This window comes from Ahaetulla prasina, chromosome 2 (assembly GCF_028640845.1).
Source record: "Ahaetulla prasina isolate Xishuangbanna chromosome 2, ASM2864084v1, whole genome shotgun sequence".
Classification (NCBI taxonomy): Eukaryota; Metazoa; Chordata; class Lepidosauria; order Squamata; family Colubridae; genus Ahaetulla; species Ahaetulla prasina.
The window spans coordinates 195431483-195453381 of record NC_080540.1 but is presented as its reverse complement, the minus strand read 5'-3'; the positions used below and the strand labels follow the sequence as shown (position 1 = coordinate 195453381).

At 38.5% G+C, this 21899-nt stretch overlaps 1 protein-coding gene across 1 annotated transcript in view; it reads left to right on the top strand.

Moving 5' to 3' along the window:
* The window catches only part of LOC131190668 (M1-specific T cell receptor beta chain-like), a 30071-nt gene extending 17776 nt beyond the window's left edge, over positions 1-12295 (top strand). The window contains exons 3-7 of the mRNA XM_058168025.1: positions 4896-4959; positions 8086-8415; positions 9089-9115; positions 10227-10333; positions 12189-12295. Coding sequence (XP_058024008.1) covers positions 4896-4959; positions 8086-8415; positions 9089-9115; positions 10227-10333; positions 12189-12203 — 543 coding nt within the window. The 3' untranslated portion in view covers positions 12204-12295. The remainder of the gene's footprint in view (positions 1-4895; positions 4960-8085; positions 8416-9088; positions 9116-10226; positions 10334-12188) is intronic.
* The last annotated feature ends 9604 nt before the right edge of the window (positions 12296-21899 follow it).

Sequence of the window (21899 nt, the reverse complement as noted above, 5' to 3'; positions counted from 1 at the left end):
ACCAGAAGATCAGGAAATGAAAAAAAAAAGTAGCAACAGTACTATATATAATTTATCATAGTCACCCTTATATTTAATTTAGTTTGGGGGCCATTGTGTGCTTGCCTATATGACTGTATATGTGATTTGCAGTTAATAATGTAAATATTTTATGAAGTGGGTTCTGCTTCAAGATGATGCCATCTGTCTCTAAAACACCTTAAGATTTTTGGCTATTATGGAACAACAGACCAACACAGCTGTCCCTCTGGAATGTGGCTCTTTGCTTTGCCAGATATTTTCTTCACATTCTTCTTAGAAAAAAGGAGAAAAGATCAATAGATTTAGTTGAAATTACTCAAGATTACGAGAATAAATGAGGTTCTGGAAATAGAAGAAGAGAAAAATCTCCCAGAGGGAGAACCTGAACTGACAGAGACCTCTGATTTAGTTAATTTCTCCTCATTAAAAGATAAAAAGTCCCAACATTTTCCAAAAACTTTGTTCATTTATACACTTATCTTGTGTGTTAATGAGAGATGATTCACACACTAGTGAATTTGTCTCAAGCTGATAAGCTTTCTGGGATATTGTTGTAATGCTCTTTAATACTGTGTCAAACACATTGCTGCACTTTGGCCAGGGAACCAGACTGACAGTGCTAGGTAAGTTCACCAAAGATTACTTTGTGAAGATTTCTTGCCTGAACTCTGTTAAATACATGAGATTAATGGAAGTGTGTGGTTCAGCTTGCTTAGAAAAACTTTAAAATTTTATAATTGTACACCCAAAGTTTAAAATGATAACTGTTTTCTAAAAGAAAATAAATACATTTTAGTGATCACCAAGATCCACCCTGATCATAAGATTATACATAATTATTAATATTATTAATTTTAATTACATATTGAATATCCTGGATGCACATAATTAGAAAGTTCTAGTTTTTCTACGTGGATTCTTTTGAAATGGAAGAAAGCTGAGCGAAGTCAAGCCTTGGTTGCTGTTTTTTTTCGTATTTCTCCTCCTTTGCATGTCAACTGACAACTGAATCCCACTTGGGATGTGAGGATGCATTCAAGCTATGGGGGGAGAGAGAGAGAGAGAGAGAGAGAGAGAGAGAGAGAGAGAGAGAGAGAGAGAGAGAGAAATATTCAGGAGATTGAACAGCCCCAACCAGAATTGCCATTCATTTTCTGTGGTGACTTCATCACTGTGTACTGAGCTGCACTTTGGAAAAGGAACTAAACTTACAGTACTTGGTAAGACAAAATCCATAGCTTATTATTTCAAGCAAGACTGAATTTCTTAAAATGTTACTGAATGTCTGATCAATCCTTGGTCTAGAATGAAGAAATACATGTAACTGACACGCTAAACACACACGGCTGAAGTACAAATTGCTTCCAGCATTCATCCCTCCTCATAAAATGTGTTAATCTCATGATCATCTGTTTTGGCTTTCATTGACCATCATGGGCTCTATTGCTTGAGAAGAATCAATTATGCATGTTAGGATATGTGGATCTCTGTCTCTGTCTCTGTCTCTCTCTGTGTTCTCTCTTTCTTTCCCCTTCAGCCCCATGAAAATCTGTTGGGTTTCTATGATTTGTTTAAGGAGGAAAGATTGTTTGCAAATTTCACATAAATAACCTCTTGGCTGAGGCTGACTAGTAAAAATATGTAGAAATTTTTATTAATTTATTTTATTGATTTAAAACATTTACATAGCCACCCATCTTTCAGCCAACTCTGGACAGCCCCCAATCAAAAATTAAAAGAATATAAATCATATTAAAGCTCTAAAAATCATCTGATTAAAACATTAACGTTCTATGTTCTCTGTTGGAATTGATTGCCAACATTTGTCTCTTCGTATTTATCAATAGTTCTCTTGGCAATTGTTTATTGAATATTAGATATAACTAGGGGTGATTACAACACAAATTATGCCAACCTTCTATAAAAGAGAGACAGAAGAGATTGAAAGCTTAGGAGTGATTAAAGTTGTTGTTGAATTCTTTATTTGTGCTTTACTCTTCCCCCTAAAGAAGTCATTTCCATTTATGAAGTCCTGGCCACTAGAGAAAACAACGGATTGAGAAAAATTACTGATGGGTAAACCAAAAATCTGTGTAAAGGAAGAATTTGATTCCCGCTTTTCATGTTGCACCTAAGATTTTCCCCGCAGTGACTCTTGTTTTGCAGTGATCAATCAGTTGATAGATTCACTGCTGCCACATCTAGTTTAGCCTGAAAATTTGTGTTTTTTTTTTTTTTTTTAATTTGAATTTATATCCCGCCCTTCTCCGAAAACTCAGGGCGGCTTACACTGTGTTAAGCAATAGTCTTCATCCATTTGTATATTATATACAAAGTCAACTTTTATTGCCCCCAACAATCTGGGTCCTCATTTTACCTACCTTATAAAGGATGGAAGGCTGAGTCAACCTTGGGCCTGGTGGGACTTGAACTTGCAGTAATTGCAAGCAGCTGTGTTAATAACAGACAGACTTCGTCTGCTGAGCCACCAGAGGCCCATTGTGCTAAAAAAATTCTATAGATTGGGTTTGGTCCATTCCATACTCTGTTTGGGTCCATTCCCTGTTTCTGTCTTGCTATGACCCATACCCCCCCGCCCCCCGCACACAGAAATCACACTGGATGTTGTAGTCAACAAGTGATGGTCAAACGCATCCATGAATCAAACATTCCCCCCTCATAATTTCAGTTTTTACATAAGAGCAAATTCATGCTCATATAGATGACAGTTGTGACTTCTGCTTTGTTGGCTTTCAGCCTCAAAGCATGAAAGTGATTCTTAGGAAACAGATGGCCTTAGATGACAATGTGCTCCTTAACTATCTGTGACAAATCAAGAGGAAACAAAAGTGTATGCCTTCTAGCTGCAAGCCTTAGTCCTCCTCATGTTTTACCAGCACTGGAAAAACTATGAACTAGAGGCAGAAGGAACCAACTTTGATGGAACAGCTTTCTAATTATAACTGACGGAATAGGATGAAGAAAAACCTATCAGCTTCCTTATGGATAATCCAGAGGGGAATTTATTTCATGACCTTGCCAGCTGTGCAATACTGAGCAGACCTACTTTGGAGAAGGGACCAAGCTGAATGCTTGGGGTAAGGAAATATATCTAATGGAAACTGGTAGAAACATGCTGAAAAAAACATGGTTCTGTATTGCTTTAGTAATAGAACCGGAGATAGCATAGGTTAAACTTGCTAATATTGGCAGAGATCAAAAGGCAAAGTCCTTAAAGACTGGGAGGAAACAAAAGGAGAGAGGGAGAAGGAGGAGTTATAAATGTGTCAACTTTAATAAACCAATGGTTCAACATGGACAGCCAAAGATGAATATGAACAGCATGTGGATTTTTCCCCCCAAAATCCTTCCTGCTCATCTCTATCAGCTTGTTAGTCAAGGGTAGCTTTAATCACTGCCATAAGATCTTTTGAAAAAATGATCCTAATGACCTCCATGCACTCCAGTTGCTCATTACATGAAATCATACACTTTCTATGAAGATCACTAGGAATGGTGGAGCACTTTGACCTGGACATGACATTCTTAGTACAAAATTCCCCATTTAATTTCCCAGTTCAGCTTTCTCTCCCTACATGTCCACCAATATCTTTGAAATAACAAAAAGATATAAATACAATGTGTGCACAATTGCATCAAAACATGTAAGAACTGGATCAGAGTTCAATTTAGCCGAAAGATGCTTTTTCCCCAGGATGTAACTGGAAAAAAGTTCCTGCTAGTATATATGGGTGATGTTTTCTCTGAGCTGAAGCAACTTTTTTAGCACTAGGATTTCATGCTGTACATAAATTCTCAACTCAGCTTTGGCCCAGGAACTCGAGTATCTGTATTAGGTAAGTTATATGCTGTGGGGTCTTACGTGGATTCAATGATTCTTTGCTATGAAAACTAGGCATAACATGTAGGATCTTAGGAAGCAGCTACTATGTGAAAATTAAGGAGGGGGACAGCATGGTGGGTTATACAATGGACTTAAGAAATGTGACTTTGATTCATTGATAGATTACAGTATTTCACCTCAGCCTGCCTTACAGGGATGTGTTATGGAAATATATGTATTCATTTGAACTTCTTATGTGAAGGATTCTCTTTGTAAAATACAGATCAATAATTTGTAAGAATGTCACCATGAACTATAATAAGGTTTATGTGATGTGACTAGGCGACACAGAAGAGCCTAGAAATCTCTTCCATACCATCTTCCTTAACTATATTAAATATATAAGAATTCAGTACCAAGAATCATGGACTTCTTTCTTTCTTTCTTTCTTTCTTTCTTTCTTTCTTTCTTTCTTTCTTTCTTTCTTTCTTTCTTCTTTCTTTCTTTCTTTCTGCAGTACTGTTTTTATGATTGCGTAGATCTATGGCTTATTATTTTTCTTTTAGTTATACAAATTAGACAATAGAAAATGTGAACAGCTGAAAGGATTATTTAATACAGGGTAATTGGTACTGTGGGGTACTTATAATTATTATGTTAAAGGCAATAAAAGCACACAATTAGCTAAGTGTTAGTTTATTCAACAATTGAATTTATAATCTGCATGGTCTCAAGTCAGATGCCTGCAACTGTTAACAATAAAAAAAATAAATGTTCATTGATAAACTCTAATACTCACACAAAATCTATCAATGCTATATAAAATCTATAAATAACAACAGGGCCCCAAGAAAAAAGGAAGCATAACTTCCAACATAAACATATCAAGATAATATCAGAAGGTTCATTTTAATACTTCAGCTTTGGATGTTGCTTTTAGATTCAAGGCAATGTTCAAAAGCAGATTGGATAGTTAATAAACAGGAGACATTCCTTCAACATAGCTGCTCCTAAAGGTTTCATTTATAAGACAGACATGTTGTGTGTGTCTGACAAGCTCTATTTTGGACAAGGAACTCGACTGACAGTACTAGGTAAGATCTATGTGAATAAAGGAGATCTGAAGTAATTATTTAGCACATGCATCAAGATAATATGGTGTTGAGCTAAGCAAACTGGTTTCTTCCAGCTGCTTTGGACCTTTGTTTCTATTCGTTCCAGCCAATGTACCCAGTGAAGAGGTGAATCCATTTATCTTAAAATAACAGCACTGTTGCAAATCAGGGTTTTGGTCAGAGAATAGAACCATTTTAACACAACCACAAAGCTTTCTGAGTGAGATGTTTGTTATGATTCATGGAAAACACACTGTGTGCCAATGAAGAACTGCACTTTGGTCAAGGAACCAGGCTTACTGTTCTAGGTAAGGATGAAATTAAGGGCATAAAAAACTTGTATGGTATACATTTCAAGGGCCAGTATGCAATTATAGTTATCCTACAGTGACAGTGATTCATAAGGAAGGACAATATGACTTTTTAACTCCATATTATAACCTTGGATCTGAGGCTTCTAGTCCACCCTGAATTATAGTATGTTGCTCTCTGAATACCTGAATAATGCTAAAGAGATTATAATATAGAAAGACAGCAGAAAAAATATTTTTTAATGATGGATGTCAAGTTCTTTTGCATTTCTCAAAGTTTTTCTGTCTCAGTTCAGAATAGTTTCAAACCTCCTGGTCATTCTTATTGGTATTCTCAGAAACTGTTTTTAGATAGTCTGTAGTGCCGTGCCAAGAACTGACCAAAGCAGAATAAAGTTTAGTTATTATTTCCTGTGACTTGGAGTTAATTTGTTTGCTGAGGCAGCTTAAAATTGCTTTTGCCTTTTCATTAACTCATACTCAGCTGGGCATCTTATGCTGTAAGGAAAAATTAGTAACCAGCCTGTAATGATTGATTTCATGTGTCCAACAATGGGTTTGTCTACCTGTAAATTCACTGCTACTACTCCCTGTCACAAATATATTCCCTTTGTAAGGAGAAACCTGTACCTCTAGATTACAATCTCTAGACCCTTCCCTACTCAATGTATATTAAGCTACAAAGGCATATAGGGCAAGGGAACCAGTCCTTGATTATATGGCCAACATTCTCAGGTTCTAAAAAATGATGTTATTTAATAATGTGGGCTGGATAGATATACCAAAGGTGCTTTTTCAAAAGGCAACTGGATTTTTTTTTGTTCAAGATGTTTTGCTTCTCATCCAAGAAGCTTCTTCAGTTCTGACTTAATGATAGAGAATGGAAGGATTTTTATTCCTTGCCGTCATCTCTTTCTGAGAGTCGTTGAGGCCACTTGGAGATTTATCTGTGCCCTCGGGGATCACCTGAATAGTGCAAATAGGTGTGGAACTTTCTTGGAATTGTTGAAAGGACCGTGTTGTAAACAGGAAATAGGTGGTGTCATATCCCCCCCCCCCCCTGTTGAGAGAGGGCTGTTCAATCTTAAGATAGATGGCTTCTTAAAGATAAACCTCCAAGGTTGTTCTCCATCTTTCAGTCAGAATTGAAGAAGCTTCTTGGATGAGAAGCAAAACATTTTCAAGTAAAAGCAAGAATGTACAATTGTCTTTTGAGAAAACACTTTGGGACAACCATGACCTGGATGAATGAGAATTTTTTTTCATGTTTTATTTATATATAAAATATATAAACTGAATATAAAAATTCAATTTCCATCAAACAGTGTGTTGTCTGGGTACAATTGTTTTTAGGCAATCATAATCAAAATGTTTACAATAGCATTCATCGCAATAACATTAATACTATAATAACAATAATATTTAACTTATCTACTTTAACAAATCTCCATTTTAACATTTATCCTTTTTATGTCCCCACATTTCTAACTTCTGTTTCTATTGTCTATCCATTGGTAAAATAGGTCCCATATCAAAAAATATTCAGTTTCTTCTTTGTCCTTAATAGTAAGCATTAGTCTATCCATTTCTGCACATCCTAATATTTTCTTAATTACACTCTCATCTGTTGGGATCTCATCATTCTACCATTGTTGTGCAAATACAATTCTGGCCGCAATTAGTACATGTAAAATCAAATATATAGTCGTTTTATCATATTTTTCCGGCCGAATGCCCAATAAAAATATTTCTGGTTCCAAGTCTATATGCTGCTTTATCATTTTTTCCAACCAAGTATGTATTTTCATTCAATATTTTTTAGCTTTTGGGCATGTCCACCACATATGGTAATATGAATCAGGTGTTTGATTGCACTTCCAACATTTAGCGGATCTATCTTTATACATTTTTGCCAATCTTGTTGGTGCAAAATGCCATCTATAGAAATATAATTTTCTTTATATGCAGTTGACATCGCCAACTGCATATAACATTTCTATCCCACAGTTTCTGCCATTTAGTGGATGAATGAGAATCTTGATAGGCAGATAGTGTGGATACTTTCACAGACTGAACTGCCTTAACAATAAAAACTAAGCCCATTCCTGTCTCTGTGGGAAAACCCCATTTTGAAGAGTGGCATATAAACTCAGGAAAGGCCAGGTCTGATGTAATAGTTAAGGCATCGGGTTAGAAAGTGGGATACCCTGCGTTCTAGCCCTAGCTTAGCCATGAAGCCAGCTGGGTGACCATGGGCCAGCCATTTCCTTTCAGCCCTGGGAAGGTGCCAATGGCACACTACTTCTGAAAACTTGCCAAAAAAAATTGCAGGGACTTGTTCAGGTAGTTTCCAGGAGTCAACACTGGCTCAAATAAAACAAATAAATAAACAATCATAGCAAACAAGGAAACAAACATGAAGTTCTACCATTCTCTGAGTATAGGTTTGAATACCAAGGCTTGAGTAATGCTTGTGTAGTTGATGCTGCAGGAGAAACAGAGACAATACTTGAATTCCTCCTCATCTCACTTTTCTGCTGATTCTCCACAGAACTCATGCCATCCCCACAAGATTGATTTGTAGGTGTATGGTAATTAATTAATCTCTTTCTTGATTCTCAACATTTAATGACTGGCATCTGAATGAGCTCATTCTACTGAAACGGCCTGTGCTTAAATAAATTGGAGCCAGCAATATTATTTCATGATGCAATTGGCAGGCTGACATATGTAGGTCAACCATAGCTTGAGGAGGCTTGCCTTCTTTTTCATTATATGTTGCTTTATCTTTCAGAAAAGGGACACATTCTCACACCCCCAAGTGTGACCGTATTTTCTCCATCCAAAAGAGAATTGGAAAAAAAGCAGAAAGCTACAATTGTTTGTTTGGCCACTGATTTCTATCCAGATCACGTCATCCTTACATGGTACCTAAATGACAAGTCTATAACAGATGGAATAAAGACAGAGGAGCCCAAATATGAAAATAAGAAATATTCACTGATCAGCCGTTTAAGAATCACTGGGAACCAGTGGCAGAATTCAAAAAATAATTTCAAGTGCAAAGTTGATTTCTACAATTCTTCTGAAAGCACAAGTTATGAAGCTTCCATAATTGGAGAAGGTGAGTGAAAGAAAAATCAATTTCTACTTTCTAGGGCTTTTCTGAACTTCAGAAAAGCAATTGTCCATACACTGCCCTTGTGAGCATTTTAAAATATATTTTGTTGAACAAAATTACAAATATTAGAAAACATTTTCATGTTCAGTTCCTAAGCAAATGTGATAGCTTACACTAAATCTTTTTTGTACTGATTCATTCTTCATAATCAACTATTACTTTCTCTCTCTCTTTCTCAGTTGTATTTATCCATTCGCAAAATTTGATAATTTTCTGATCTGTGTCTAAGAGTTTCTGATACAGCCATGACCCAGGCAAAATGTCAGAACCTAGCAAAATTCTTTTACTATTTTTCCATTTTTATCATCTCTTAAAAATATTTACATGTAGCCTCTAATGCCAATCTGAACAATGTCTTTAAGGAGTGAGTTTTTGTGCCTTGCTTTAGAAACATTGCTGTTGAATCTTAGAATGTATCTATCTAATATTAAATTGGTAGAATTTATAGAACACACATACACGCACACTTTAGAAATTATATATCTATTAATCTTGAGCACAGGTTTACTCCCTTTTTTATTTTTTCTTCTTTGTGTAGGATTTATTAGTTGTAGTAGACATGATGACGGTGATGATGAAATATAGCTAACGAGAATTTTCCTCCTTCTGTTTTTAGAATGTGATAGCCAGACCCCCACAAATGGTAAGTCAAGTTCAGTCTGTTGATTCCAAATGTACATTACACTGAATCTGTGACTTTCTCCAGGACCCCTAACTGTAAACGAGCTTTGAATTAAGTGTGGCAAAATTCAACATGTTACGTTCCTCACAGATACATTTAATTTTTGCAAATGATTTGAATAGAACTTTTAAAATTTAACCCAAAAGGGAAGGGCGTTTGTGTGTAGATTTCATTTCAGTATCACTAAGGATTTCCCTGTCTTCAGGAAAAACAAAATCCTACCGTAAAACACAACAACATGCCTTCATTTTTCAAAAGCTATTTTGACTTAGTTGGAGTCTTGGGCAGATGAAATACAAATTACTACTATTTGGGATGATGATAGGTGAAGCATCAGCAATGGTTTATTTCTTTTAAACAGTTTGTAAAAAAAACCAAAAAAACCAAGCAAATTCTCTGACATTTTAAAATGCAATCAAAGAGAGTGCCCATTAGACCAGATATGCAATCACTTTTCCTCCTCCTGGCTCCAGGTGTGGGTTTGCACAAGAAAAATATAGGGTTGAAGTTTGGAAAGATGGGAGACAAGAGTGAGATAACAGGCTGTCTATTCAGTAAAAGCAAAACAAAACAATTCACCCTCCCCACCCATCCTTAAAAAAACCTGGGAGAAGGAAAGATTTTGCTTCCAGAATATGTTTCTCAAAGAGTTTCCTCCTCTCTCTCTTTTTTAAAAAAAGGTAATATTCCATGACTAAGCATTTAAACATATTGCAGAGATGTGGTGCATACTTTATAGTTTGCCTTGTGAAATCATGTATTCAAGAAATGTGCTGGAGAAGAAAGGAAGAGGAAAACAGCCCAACAGAAGGAGAATACATTGTCTAGCTTCACCAATTATATTTATCTATCTATCTATCTATCTATCTATCTATCTATCTATCTATCTATCTATCTATCTATCTATCTCTATCTATCTTGCTGGAGCTAAACAGTGTATCCTCCTCCTGTGTGTGTGTGTGTGTGTGTGTGTGTTTGTGTGTGTGTGTGTGTATACATACACACACACACATATATATAAATTATACAATTATTATATTGTTATTTTTCCCTATTTTTCCTTCACATTTAGAATCATATCTCAGACAAGCCAATCTTGGAAAACTGGTGTATATTCTTCTCATTTTCAAGAGTGCCTTGTATGGGGCATTTATAATGCATTTGAAAATAAGAAAAAAGGTAATATGCAATGTATTTTCTTTACATCCAGGTTTATCCAATTCCTGAGAAAAATGCATGTATGTGTTATCCTGTCCTTACCAATATCCCTGTCCATTGTTTGTAGACTCTTATAATCTTTCCCTGCCACTGAGTTAAAATGTTCCTCACCCATTCTTGAAGCGGCAGAACATGATTGCCAATCTCGATTCTGCCTCAGTTCCCAATCTTTGTCAGTCCCTGGATTTTCCTCCCTAGTGATGGAGGACAACTTGACTCTGGATGGAGGTTGAGGGCTCTTTGCCTTACTCATGTGTGCTGGGGAGGAGATGAAGGAAAATCATGGGGACATGGCAGAAAAAACAAGGCTGCTGTGTGAGCTTCTAATACGGTTGGAATGGGAGGAAAAGCCTTTAATTAGACTAATCTAGATAAGACAGTGGATACACGACCCAATTCCCTCATAGCAATCTGGACAATAGCATCCATAAAGAACCCAAATCTTGGATGACTAGGACAAAGAAGGAAAATTTATTTCACCATAGTCATGGTCTGTTTAGGCAGGCTTTTGGACAGCTTCAGAACTTTGGCTGTTTTTCTGTCAAGTCCTGGTGACTGCTTGGACTAGTCCCTTTCATGGCAAAGATTTTCAGAAGTGGTTTGCCCTTGCCTCCTCACCATCTTCCAGTTTCTAGCCTGATGCCTTAACCACTACGTCAAACTGGCTCTTCACATCTATCCAATTTATTATTACTTAAAATGTTATGGCTCCCAGTCCATTTCATTGGATGCCAGGAGTGTTATCAGGGTTCTACTCTAACATTTCTGAAATCAATTGTTATTTGATAGTCAAAATCAATTGGTTCCACAAGACTCTGATATGGTTCCCTATAGGCATCAGTTATTCCTAAAAGGTATCTTTGTGTATCACTGATATATAAGGTTGCATAAGCAGCTCTGGAAAGTAAACCCAAAATATTTGCTATCATAATCTAAACTAGAGGTTTCAAACTTGGCAGTTTTAAGATTTGAGGACTTCAACTTCCAGAATTCTGGGAGTTAAAGTCCATAACTGTTAAAGCTGCCAAGTTTGAAGACCTCTGATCTAAACCATGTTCAGAACAGATATTGAAAAGTGAAGTTGTAGTGTAAACAAATTTATGGAATCAGCTATCCAAGACTTGCTAGACGTTGGAACTGAGATTGGACCAGAGGACTTATCATGCAAGAAAAAGGCAGATTGTTCAGTTTCTTCCAACATCTTCCTTTTCGCTATGGGAATTCTGTAGTCTGCATCTGGGCTCTTTAATCAAAGAGATGTCATGTATGAAATGGGCCTTTAATGGTTGTTCTAGTGTCTAGAGATAATATGGTTGCAGAATTACAAGATTGTATTGTATCTTGGAGGTCTTCTAGTTCAACCCCCCGCTTAAATCCTATACTATTTCAGACAAATGGTTATCCAATCTCTTCTTAAAAACCTCCAGATTTGGAACACCCACAACTTCTGGAGGTAAGTTGTTCCACTGATTAATTGTTCTGTCAGGAAATTTCTTCTTAGTACTAGACTACTCTTCTGCTTGCTTAGTTCCCATCCATTGCATCTTGTCCTGTATTCAGGTGCTTTGGCGAATAGGTTGACCCCTCCTCTTCCATGTGGCATGAACTCTGATATCATGCCACCCCTATTCTTCAAACTAGACATACCAAATTCCTGCAACTCCCTATATTCTTCCTATATTTTATCCTCCAATCCCCAGTTCCTTTGTTGCTCTTCTCTGCACTCCTTCTAGAGTCCCGTATTTTTATATTGTGGCGATAATAAAAAAGATAAGGTATTTAATCCAGGATTAATGCCCTTGTTTCCGTTTTTCAGTCCTGTGGCAGTTGAAACAACAGAAGCCTTTTACCTGGGAACATCATGTCTGAGCTGAATGAATGCTGAAGAGAGAAGAAGAATGATTCTTGCCTTTAAAAGTCTGAAATGGCATTCTGATTCTTTTTTTTTAAATAAAAAATTTGGTTGTTCCCAACTTTATCTTATTGTTCTTGTTACTATCTCTATAGAAACATTCATAGTATTTTCACGTCTCCTGTGTTGTTGTTGTTTTTAATTTTAACCATGTTTACCTGGAAGGAAATATGCATAGAATTGCAGCTTTACACGGAACATAAACCTGTCACCATAGAATATGGCCTCCATTGAATTCAATGAGAGTCATTTTTCCCAGGGAGATGCCATAGAATTATAGAGATGTCACATAATCAGATGCATGCAAATTCTGATGAATGTGACTGGGTGAGATTGAAGTGCAAAAGATAGAAGCATTGTGACCTTTTAAAATTATCATAATTGAAATCAATAGTCTTTAAAATGCTTAATGTTGACTTTTGCCCATGTCAGTAATCTTGATTTCTTTACCTGTTTTTAGTAAAATCATTCCTAACAGAAAGGGAATATGTAAAGCCAAGAATAGGGCTCCACCCAGACTAGATGGTCTACCCCAGTGAGGGGAACGGTAACGAGCATATATGGGTGTCAGGTGAAAGGTAGAGAGAAAAAAGGCTACCAGGGGTGGATCAGGCATATGTGATAAGAACATGAGGGTGACTATACCAATATAACGGGTGCGACCAAAGGCCTTGGAAAGAGCAAGTACGGAGGGGTGATTCCGGACCATTGAGATGATCTTGAAGGTGTAACCAGCGGCCTTGAAAAGAACATCAAGGGAGGAGTTACAATAAATGGATGTGAGAAGCAGGACTGTATGCTTTCAGTGGAAGGAGTACATGCAAATTCTGCTGAATGTGACTGGGTGAGATTGAAGTGCAAAAGATAGAAGCATTGTGACCTTTTAAAATTATCATAACTGAAATCAATAGTCTTTAAAATGCTTAATGTTGACTTTTGCCCATGTCAGTAATCTTGATTTCTTTACCTGTTTTTAGTAAAATCATTCCTAACAGAAACTTTTGACTGAGTTTCATGTGTTTCATTCGTAAATCCAGAGGTATCAAATTTAAAATGACAAAATCTTGCCAACTAATTCTTCTAAGATAAATACATTTTACAAGTGGAGGGAGATGTTGAACAGTTTTCCTGTTTTAAATGATCAAAGATGCCCTAGTTTTTAATGAAATACATATCTAATAGTTTTCAATAAATTTTGGCATTAAAGTGTTATAAAACCAAAGGCAATTAGATGGGAATGAACATGAAGCTGTCTCTGTAATTATATATAGATAAAATCTGGTAACCCAGATCTTTTTCCTGCAGTTCAGGCGATCAGGTATATGATCTTTGTTGTTGCTATTGTTGTAGTAGCCGGAGGTGTCTGCAGGAAGGAGCTTGTGGTATAAGCATACTTCTATAAGCACTGCCTCTTTTGTACATGTGTTGTGATGTTGCACATAGATATGAAACAGGTGCAGCTTGCATTGCAACAGGGCAACATCATTTCAATATTTTGACAAAAGTAAACATGTCTGATATCTGCTGCGGTTGGCTCTTTCTTTGGCTTTGTCTTTCTCTCTTTTTCCTTCACCTTCTTTTTTTCCTTCTCTCTCAAAACTATCGCGTTTAACTAATACCAATGTTGAGTTACATCCTGCCCCAAAGAACCAAAACAAGTACGAAGCTTTCTCAGGAGCTTGCAGCTCTGGAATGCTTTTCTCTAAGAAGTTTCAAGAACTAGGCGTATTTGGTTCATAATGCTATGAGTGAGGAGGCCCCGAGTAGGACTTCTTCACATTTTACTGCACATGAAACAGCATTCAAGAGGAGGCATCCCTTTGATCTTAATTGGTTCATACTGTAGTGTGATATATGGTGAGCTACATGTGCAGTGAGATATTGCTATCACTTAGAACAAGATATTAATTCTAGAAATAGAACAATTTGATCTCTGTCTGTCTCTGTCTCTGTCTCTCTGTCTCTCTCTCTCTCACACACACACAGAGTTAGGATCCTCCTCTTTTCCAAAAACACGGCATAGCTCTGAGGAGGGCGACTGAGCTACATCTCAAGGGATCAAGGGAGCAGCAGTAGGAACCTTATATCTGATATTTGCTCATGAAACGTATATATACCGTATATACTCGAGTATAAGCCGAGTTTTTCAGCACGTTTTTTTGTGCTGAAAAGCGCCCCCTCGGCTTATACTCGAGTCTACCCTTGCAGCTGGGCCGGCAGGACGAGCCCAAATGCTGCCGGCATGCTTTGCCAGCTCGGCCGGCTCGTTTTGGGGCGGCGGCTGGCCTCCGGCGTTTTCTTCCGCCGCTTTTTGATGGAGGCGGCGGCGGTGGTCGGCGGAGGGGGCGGGGGGCGGAGGGGGCGTTCGACATTTTCGCACCCCTCTCACTCGTCCTCCTCTTGCCCTCGAAGGGGGCGGAGGGGGCGTTTGTCACCCTCGCCCTCCTCTCCGAAAAGCCGAAATTGAGTGCGAAGCGGCAGTGGGGGTGGGTGGGTGGGGGGAGGCCGCCGTGGAGTGCCGGCAGGGCGAGCCCAAATGCTGCCGGCATGCTTTGCCAGCTCGGCCGGCTCGTTTTGGGCGGCTGGCCTCCGGCGTTTTCTTCCGCCGCTTTTGATGGCGGCGGTGGTCGGCGGAGGGGCGGGGCGGAGGGGCGTTCAACATTTTCGCCCCTCTCACTGCCTCCTCTCGCCTCGGAGGGGCGGAGGGGCGTTGTCACCTCGCCTCCTCTCTGAAAAGCCGAAATTGAGTGCGGCGGCAGTGGGGTGGGTGGGTGGGTGGGGAGGCCGTGAAGTGCCGGCAGGACGAGCCCAAATGCTGCCGGCATGCTTTGCCAGCTCGGCCGGCTCGTTTTGGGCGGCGGCTGGCCTCGGCGTTTTCTTCCGCCGCTTTTGATGGCGGCGGCGGCGGTGGTCGGCGGAGGGGCGGGGCGGAGGGGCGTTGACATTTTCGCCCCTCTCACTCGTCCTCCTCTCGCCTCGGAGGGGCGGAGGGCGTTGTCACCCTCGCCTCCTCTTACTCGTCCTCCTCTCGCCTCGGAATGTGAAAGAAAGCGTGGAAAACTCCAACTACAGTATAAAAAAAACATTTGCACTCAGTACTTTTTATTTTATTTTATTTTTGCCAAGTTTTCCCCAGGGTTTTTCCCCTATGGAAATTGGGGAGGTGGGGAGAAAGAGGTGAAAAGAAAAGCCTCTTGGAAAGCGGAGAAATACGGCAAGAACAAGCGATTTCTCCCCGCCCCTCCAGCGCCGTCCTTCTCTCCCGCCAGTCACACGGTTCAGTTTTTTCAGGCTAACTATACTTTGCGTTTCACTCCCGAGTGAGGAAGAAGAAGGAGGCAAAGAAACCGACCCTCGCGCAGATCAGCAAATTAGCTTTCCTTCTCCAAACCAATTGGAGGCGGGGGCGCTGCCGAGCCGCTGCTTACAGAGGCGAAAAAGCCAGGAGACCTTGGCATGGGTGGGCGGCTGGTGTAAGGAAGGAAAGAAAAGAAAGGGGAGTGAAAATAAGAGCAGTCCGAGCTCTGAACTGGGGAACGAGAAGGAAAGAAAGAGGGAGAGAGAGAGTAAGGACTGCCACTGGGGTCAGGAGCAGAGCACCAGGAAACAGGGCGCCAACGCGCATACTACACACACAAACACAGAGCCAGCTCCTCCTGCCGCTGTTGAATCTTACTTCACCGCACTGAGTCCTTCGGAGAAGGGCGGTATAATAATGATAATAATGATAATGATAATAATAATAATAATAATGATGATGATGATGATGATGATGATAATGATAATGATAATAATAATAATAATGATAATAATAATAATAATGATGATGATGATGATAATGATAATAATGATAATGATAATGATAATAATAATAATAATGATGATGATGATAATGATAATAATGATAATGATAATAATAATAATAATAATAATAATGATGATGATGATAATGATAATAATGATAATGATAATAATAATAATAATAATGATGATGATGATGATGATGATAATGATGATAATGATAATAATAATAATAATAATAATAATAATAATAATAATAATAATAATAATAATAATAATAATAATATTCAGCCGTGCTTCGCTTTGATGGCAGCCTGACGTAAAATGGGGGGCAGGGGGATACATACACGGTTAGGGAAAAATAACAAAACAACGTTTTGGGCTCAATTGCAGTCTTAAATTGAGGACTACTTGCAATTTGAACCTTATTGGACACTTCATTCCTGGAGGGTTTTTAAAGAACAGACTGGACAATCCTTTGTCTGAAACAGTATAGGATCTCTTGCTTGAGGAGTGGGGACTGGACTAGAAGATCACTGTTAGTTTGGGATATGTTCAGAGCCCACACATCTGATGACATAAAAAAATTGGCAAAGTCATCTCAAGTCACTTTGGCCGTTATTCCAGGTGGGCTTACATCTGTATTGCAGCCCCTAGATGTCAGTTTAAATAAACCTTTCAAGGACCGTGTGCGAAGGATGTGGCATGAATGGATGACATCTGGTCAAGCTCGTCTGACAAAAGTTGGAAATCTGAGAAAGCCAGACATAGAACTAATAGCACAGTGGGTTCGTGATGCATGGGAAGATATTCCAGAGGACATGGTGCAACGTGCCTTCAAGAAATGTGGCATTAGTAATGCTATGGATGGCAGTGAAGACAGCGCATTGTATGAGAGTGACAGCAGTGATGATGACGACTGTGAACTCAGTGATGACGACAACGTATATGCGGATAACATCACAGAAGCTGAAGTAGCTGAAGCTCTGTTTGGACAAACAGATGATGAGGAGGAGAACTCCAGTTTTGAGGGATTTTAGCTCTCGTTAGCTTGGTTGCTGTTACTTTTAAAGATACTGTATTTTTGATACCATATTCTTTTTGGGGACCCCCTTTTGCACTTTTATTGTTTTTCGTTCAAATAAATATTTATGTTATTTTACTTGGCTCTATCTTTATTTTTTACATTGACCAGTAGCTGCCTCATTTCCCACCCTAGGCTTATACTCGAGTCAATAGTTTTTCCCAGTTTTTTGTGGTAAAATTAGGTACCTCGGCTTATATTCGGGTCGGCTTATACTCGAGTATATACGGTACTTATACAAGCACATATATATACCCCATTCCTTTTCTGAGAAAGGAACTGCGCAGCTGTAGAAATGGAGTAAGAAATAGTGATTAAAAGGAAATTAAAAGAAAACAGCAATAACCATTCCCTATACTTCTTCCTTTTTTGAAATTCATGCAAATGGCACGATCTCTGTTCAATTCATTTCTAATTCATCTGCCCTTAAAACTGAGGCACCTCAATATTCTTCTTTCATCTGGATCACTCATTTTTGTATTCTATCCACATTCTTTCAGTATCTATTTATTCTTGACTGTATTATTTCTTTGTTTTTTTAAAAAAAAATCACATAAAGTTCACACCCCCTCCCTCTCATTCCCACTGCATTCAAGTTACCTTTCTCTTTCTCTTGATATATCCAACGTTTATTTCCTTATAATATAGTGGGTGAAAGCATGTGTTTCACATAATGCATCCTGACATCACATGGCTAATATTAGGTGGCAAAATAGTGAAATTTCGGCATTGCAGATTTGGGCCATTGGAGTGGTGGTTAAAGGTGCCCAAGACCCCTGGCTTCTCAAACCAGAAAAAATTTAACCGCATAGGCATACTTCTTAGTAATGTCAAGGTTTTACAATAGCCCTCTGCAACCCTCCTAGAATTTGGCTGGCTGATTTGTGTCTTCTGACCCCTCCCAATGCCCATTGATATAAATATGAACTAATTGTCTGTAAAATAGCAATATATGAATAATTTTATCAACGAAGAAACAAGGAAGACAATTTTTGAACAACATTCTAGCATAATTTCCCAGGTCCTCCTCCTCCTCCTCCTCCATTAGTGATGTCATCATATTTATTTATGTTACATTAGTTTACCATAATATAATTATCTAAAATGAGAAATCCAAGTATTGTCTGGGAGGCCTCATCAGTTAGGTTTTTTTGTAAAAGACAGTCATTTTAGGTGTGATTGTTCTGAAAACCATAGATGGACAAGAAGTTGTAGGCTATATGGTGATGCTAAAATGGATGCCCTTACAATCAGCTCAATTGACATGGGGGAAAAACCCCCTGTAAATCATCTTTTATTTTCTGGCAGGAGAGGAATGATAATTTGTTTTGCCTGGGTAAATTATTTTCGTATTACAATATGAAACATTTTCACACTGGTAATCAATCTGTCATTTTTGCTGTATGAAAAAGAGAAAGAAGGGCTTGTAGTGCACAACAGGATGTGGCTTGATATTTCCGTGTATAACAGTTTGTTTTGAGCAGTGGTTATGATGGTACATGTTCCATTACAGTAGGAAGGTTCAGTGATCTGTCATCCTTCCTGCTTTGCTTTTAAATAGCCATATATATCTACATATCTTACCTCTGCAAGTGGTTTTGTTGCCTGGATCTATCACACCATCTTTTGCTTCACTTCAAACCTTTTGATTGATGTTGCAGGTGCACCAGCTGAAGACAAGGCAGAATGTTTCAAATTGAAAGTTTCTGGGGATTAGACATTACTGCTGATGTGTTTGGGTAAATGGAGAGGATCAATGGTTTTTTTGGGTTGAGCTATCTCCTATGCTGGTTTTTTTAAAGAAAGAAAACGTGGCCTCAAATGTTCTAGGTTTCAGTGACATCTTACTCTGTCTTTCAGAACAGGGGTCTGCTACCTTGGCAACTTTAAGACTTGTGGATTTCAACTCCCAGAGTTCCTCAGCCAGCTTTGCTCTCTGGGAGTTCAACTCTGGGAGTTGAAGTCCACAAGTCTTAAAGTTGCAAAGGTTGCAGACCCCTGCTTCAGAAGACTTCCCTGTTGTTACTTTGGGACTGTAGTGTCCTCATCATGTAATCTCTACATTTGCCTTTAAATAGTAAATGATAGTACGGCTGATGTTGCTAATTCTTCGCACTAAGAAAATAAATGAATTAAAAGCAGAGAATATAGAATACATATCAGGGAAATACCCAGGGTTTTTTTTTCTGTTTTAAATCAGGATGTGGTTGTGTCATTTCAACTTTCCTACAAGTCAGCAAAAAGTTTTTGTAAGTCTTGTCATATTTCAGTGTTGACCATCCTGGACCCGGGAACATATCTGAAAAGTGAGGTAATAGCCCACATGGATTCATTCCAGCAACCAAGAGGTCATCTGAAATATAAAGGAACCGACATGGGTTACTTTGCTAATATTTCAAACCTTTCCGTTGCTGGAATGTGAATTTATTCTATATGTACATAACAAGCGTCATCATAATCCTGCAAATGTTGGGCATGATCTAGCCAATGAGAAGCATATCTTAAGTGTGATGGAATGTGCACCTGCAGCAGCAGAGGGGGAGGATTTTGCCTACTTGGAACTTTCTCAGGAGGAGACCCAGATCAAGAAACTGTACAGTCCCAAACTGGAGCAGGGACAGGAAAAGAGGTTCAGGATAGCCATACCTTACAATCTCTCAGGAGATACCTACTAGGTTAGAAGGTTTAGTTTAGTTTATTTAGATTTTTATACCGCCCTTCTCCCGAAGGACTCAGGGCGGTGTACAGCCAGATTAAAACAATAATATACAAAATTAAAATAACAATTAAAATACATATTCAAAGATGGCCGAAAATTAAAACCATCAAATTGACCTATACTAAAATACCCCAATCTAAAATTATTAAAAAACCAAAAATTTAAAAATTTAAAAATCAAGCCAGTCCCGCTTGGATGAACAGATATGTTTTCAATTCACGGCGAAAGGTCCGAAGGTCAGGTAATTGGCGTAAACCGGGGGGAAGTTCGTTCCAGAGGGTGGGTGCTCCAACAGAGAAGGCCCTTCCCCTGGGGGACGCCAGCTGACATTGTTTGGCGGACGGCACCCTGAGAAGACCCTCTCTGTGTGAGCGTACGGGTCGGTGGGAGGCATAAGGTAACAGCAGGCGGTCCCGTAAGTACCCGGGCCCTAAGCCATGGAGCGCTTTAAAGGTGGTAACCAACACCTTGAAGCGCACCCAAAAGACCACAGGTAGCCAGTGCAGACTGCGCAGGAGCGGTGTTACCCGGGAGCAACGTGTGGCTCCCTCAATCACCCACGCAGCTGCATTCTGGACTAACTGGAGCCTCCGAGTGCACTTCAGGGGTAGCCCCATGTAGAGAGCATTGCAATAATCCAGACGAGAAGTGATGAGAGCATGAGTAACTGTGCATAAGGCATCCCGGTCAAGAAAGGGGCGCAACCTATATATACCTATAGCTTGGCAAGTTTCTGTCTATTAGGTATAAGCAAATAAAGGATTGGACTCAAATATTGTAGATCTCACTGTCTCACCTTTGGGTTTGAGTCTGACACTAAGTTACACTGATGTCACTGAGACAACATGAAATAGAGTGCTTATTATTCTGCTCTGATTCCATTCTATTTGTCAGGTGATTCTTTTGTTAAATTTTGAGCACTGCTACAAAAGTATTGGTTGAATGTAAATGCATTCATTCCTATTTTAGTTTGCTGCATAAAATGACAGCAACACAAGTTCCTCCATAAAATTGCTTATCAAGAGCATCTAGGTACAGAAGTAAGAACCCTCAATTTTTTATGGCATTGGATGTTGTGATGGAAAATAATTGTACTAGGATTGTTTGGAACTTATGGAAAATTTGGGCTAAGTGATTTTAGCCCAAAGTAATAGAAACTGCTGTGTTAGGAAAAGCCAAGCAAAGAACAACTGAGAATGCATGCTGATAATTAAAAACATGGAGATGTGCATAAATTTAAAAAAGTATTTATTAAAATGATACTTAAGGCATAGGCAGGTTCAACATGACTCCTATAGGTAACTGATATTTAAAAAAGCAAAAGCAAGAAATAATGAAAAAAACTGGCTTGAATATGCTAAAAGAGAGAATGCTGGAAAAAAACTCATTACCTAAGTTTAAAAAAGGATTATATTACAAATGAAGCATTGTAGAACTTTGTTATTCAAGATAAAAGTTGATGTTTATGTGATTAGTTTATGGGCCACAAACTTTTCAAGATATAAATATCAAACAGATCAAATCCATGTACCGAGGAGATTTCTTAGATTTAATCTGCCAATGTTACAGATTAAAAGATTGGGGTTGTCTTCTACGATGTGTGTTTGAATAAGAATTTTGTGGAGTTCTGTAGGCCTTTCTTGCAGAAAAACAAATCTCATTAATAGAGAAATAACATTTAGGAAGTTCAAAATGGATGATTTAAACTTAAATACAACTTTTAAATTTAAAGTGAATGATTTAAAGAGGTGGCTTCTTTGCCAGCATTCACCATACATTATTGTGCTTTTGGATCTGTCATCCGATTAGTTTAACCAGAGCTGGGCATGACACTTACCACAGAGATGAAGTAGTTCCTTTGTTAAATTACTATGTCTTTGGAAGCAGGCCTTTTGCATGCAGCACCAACTCTTTTTAAAATATTAAGATCTTAAACATTTCTAAATGATAACAAACATCAGCTTACAATGTGCTTAATTCAGAGGCTGGAAATGAATCCAGTGATTTCTCC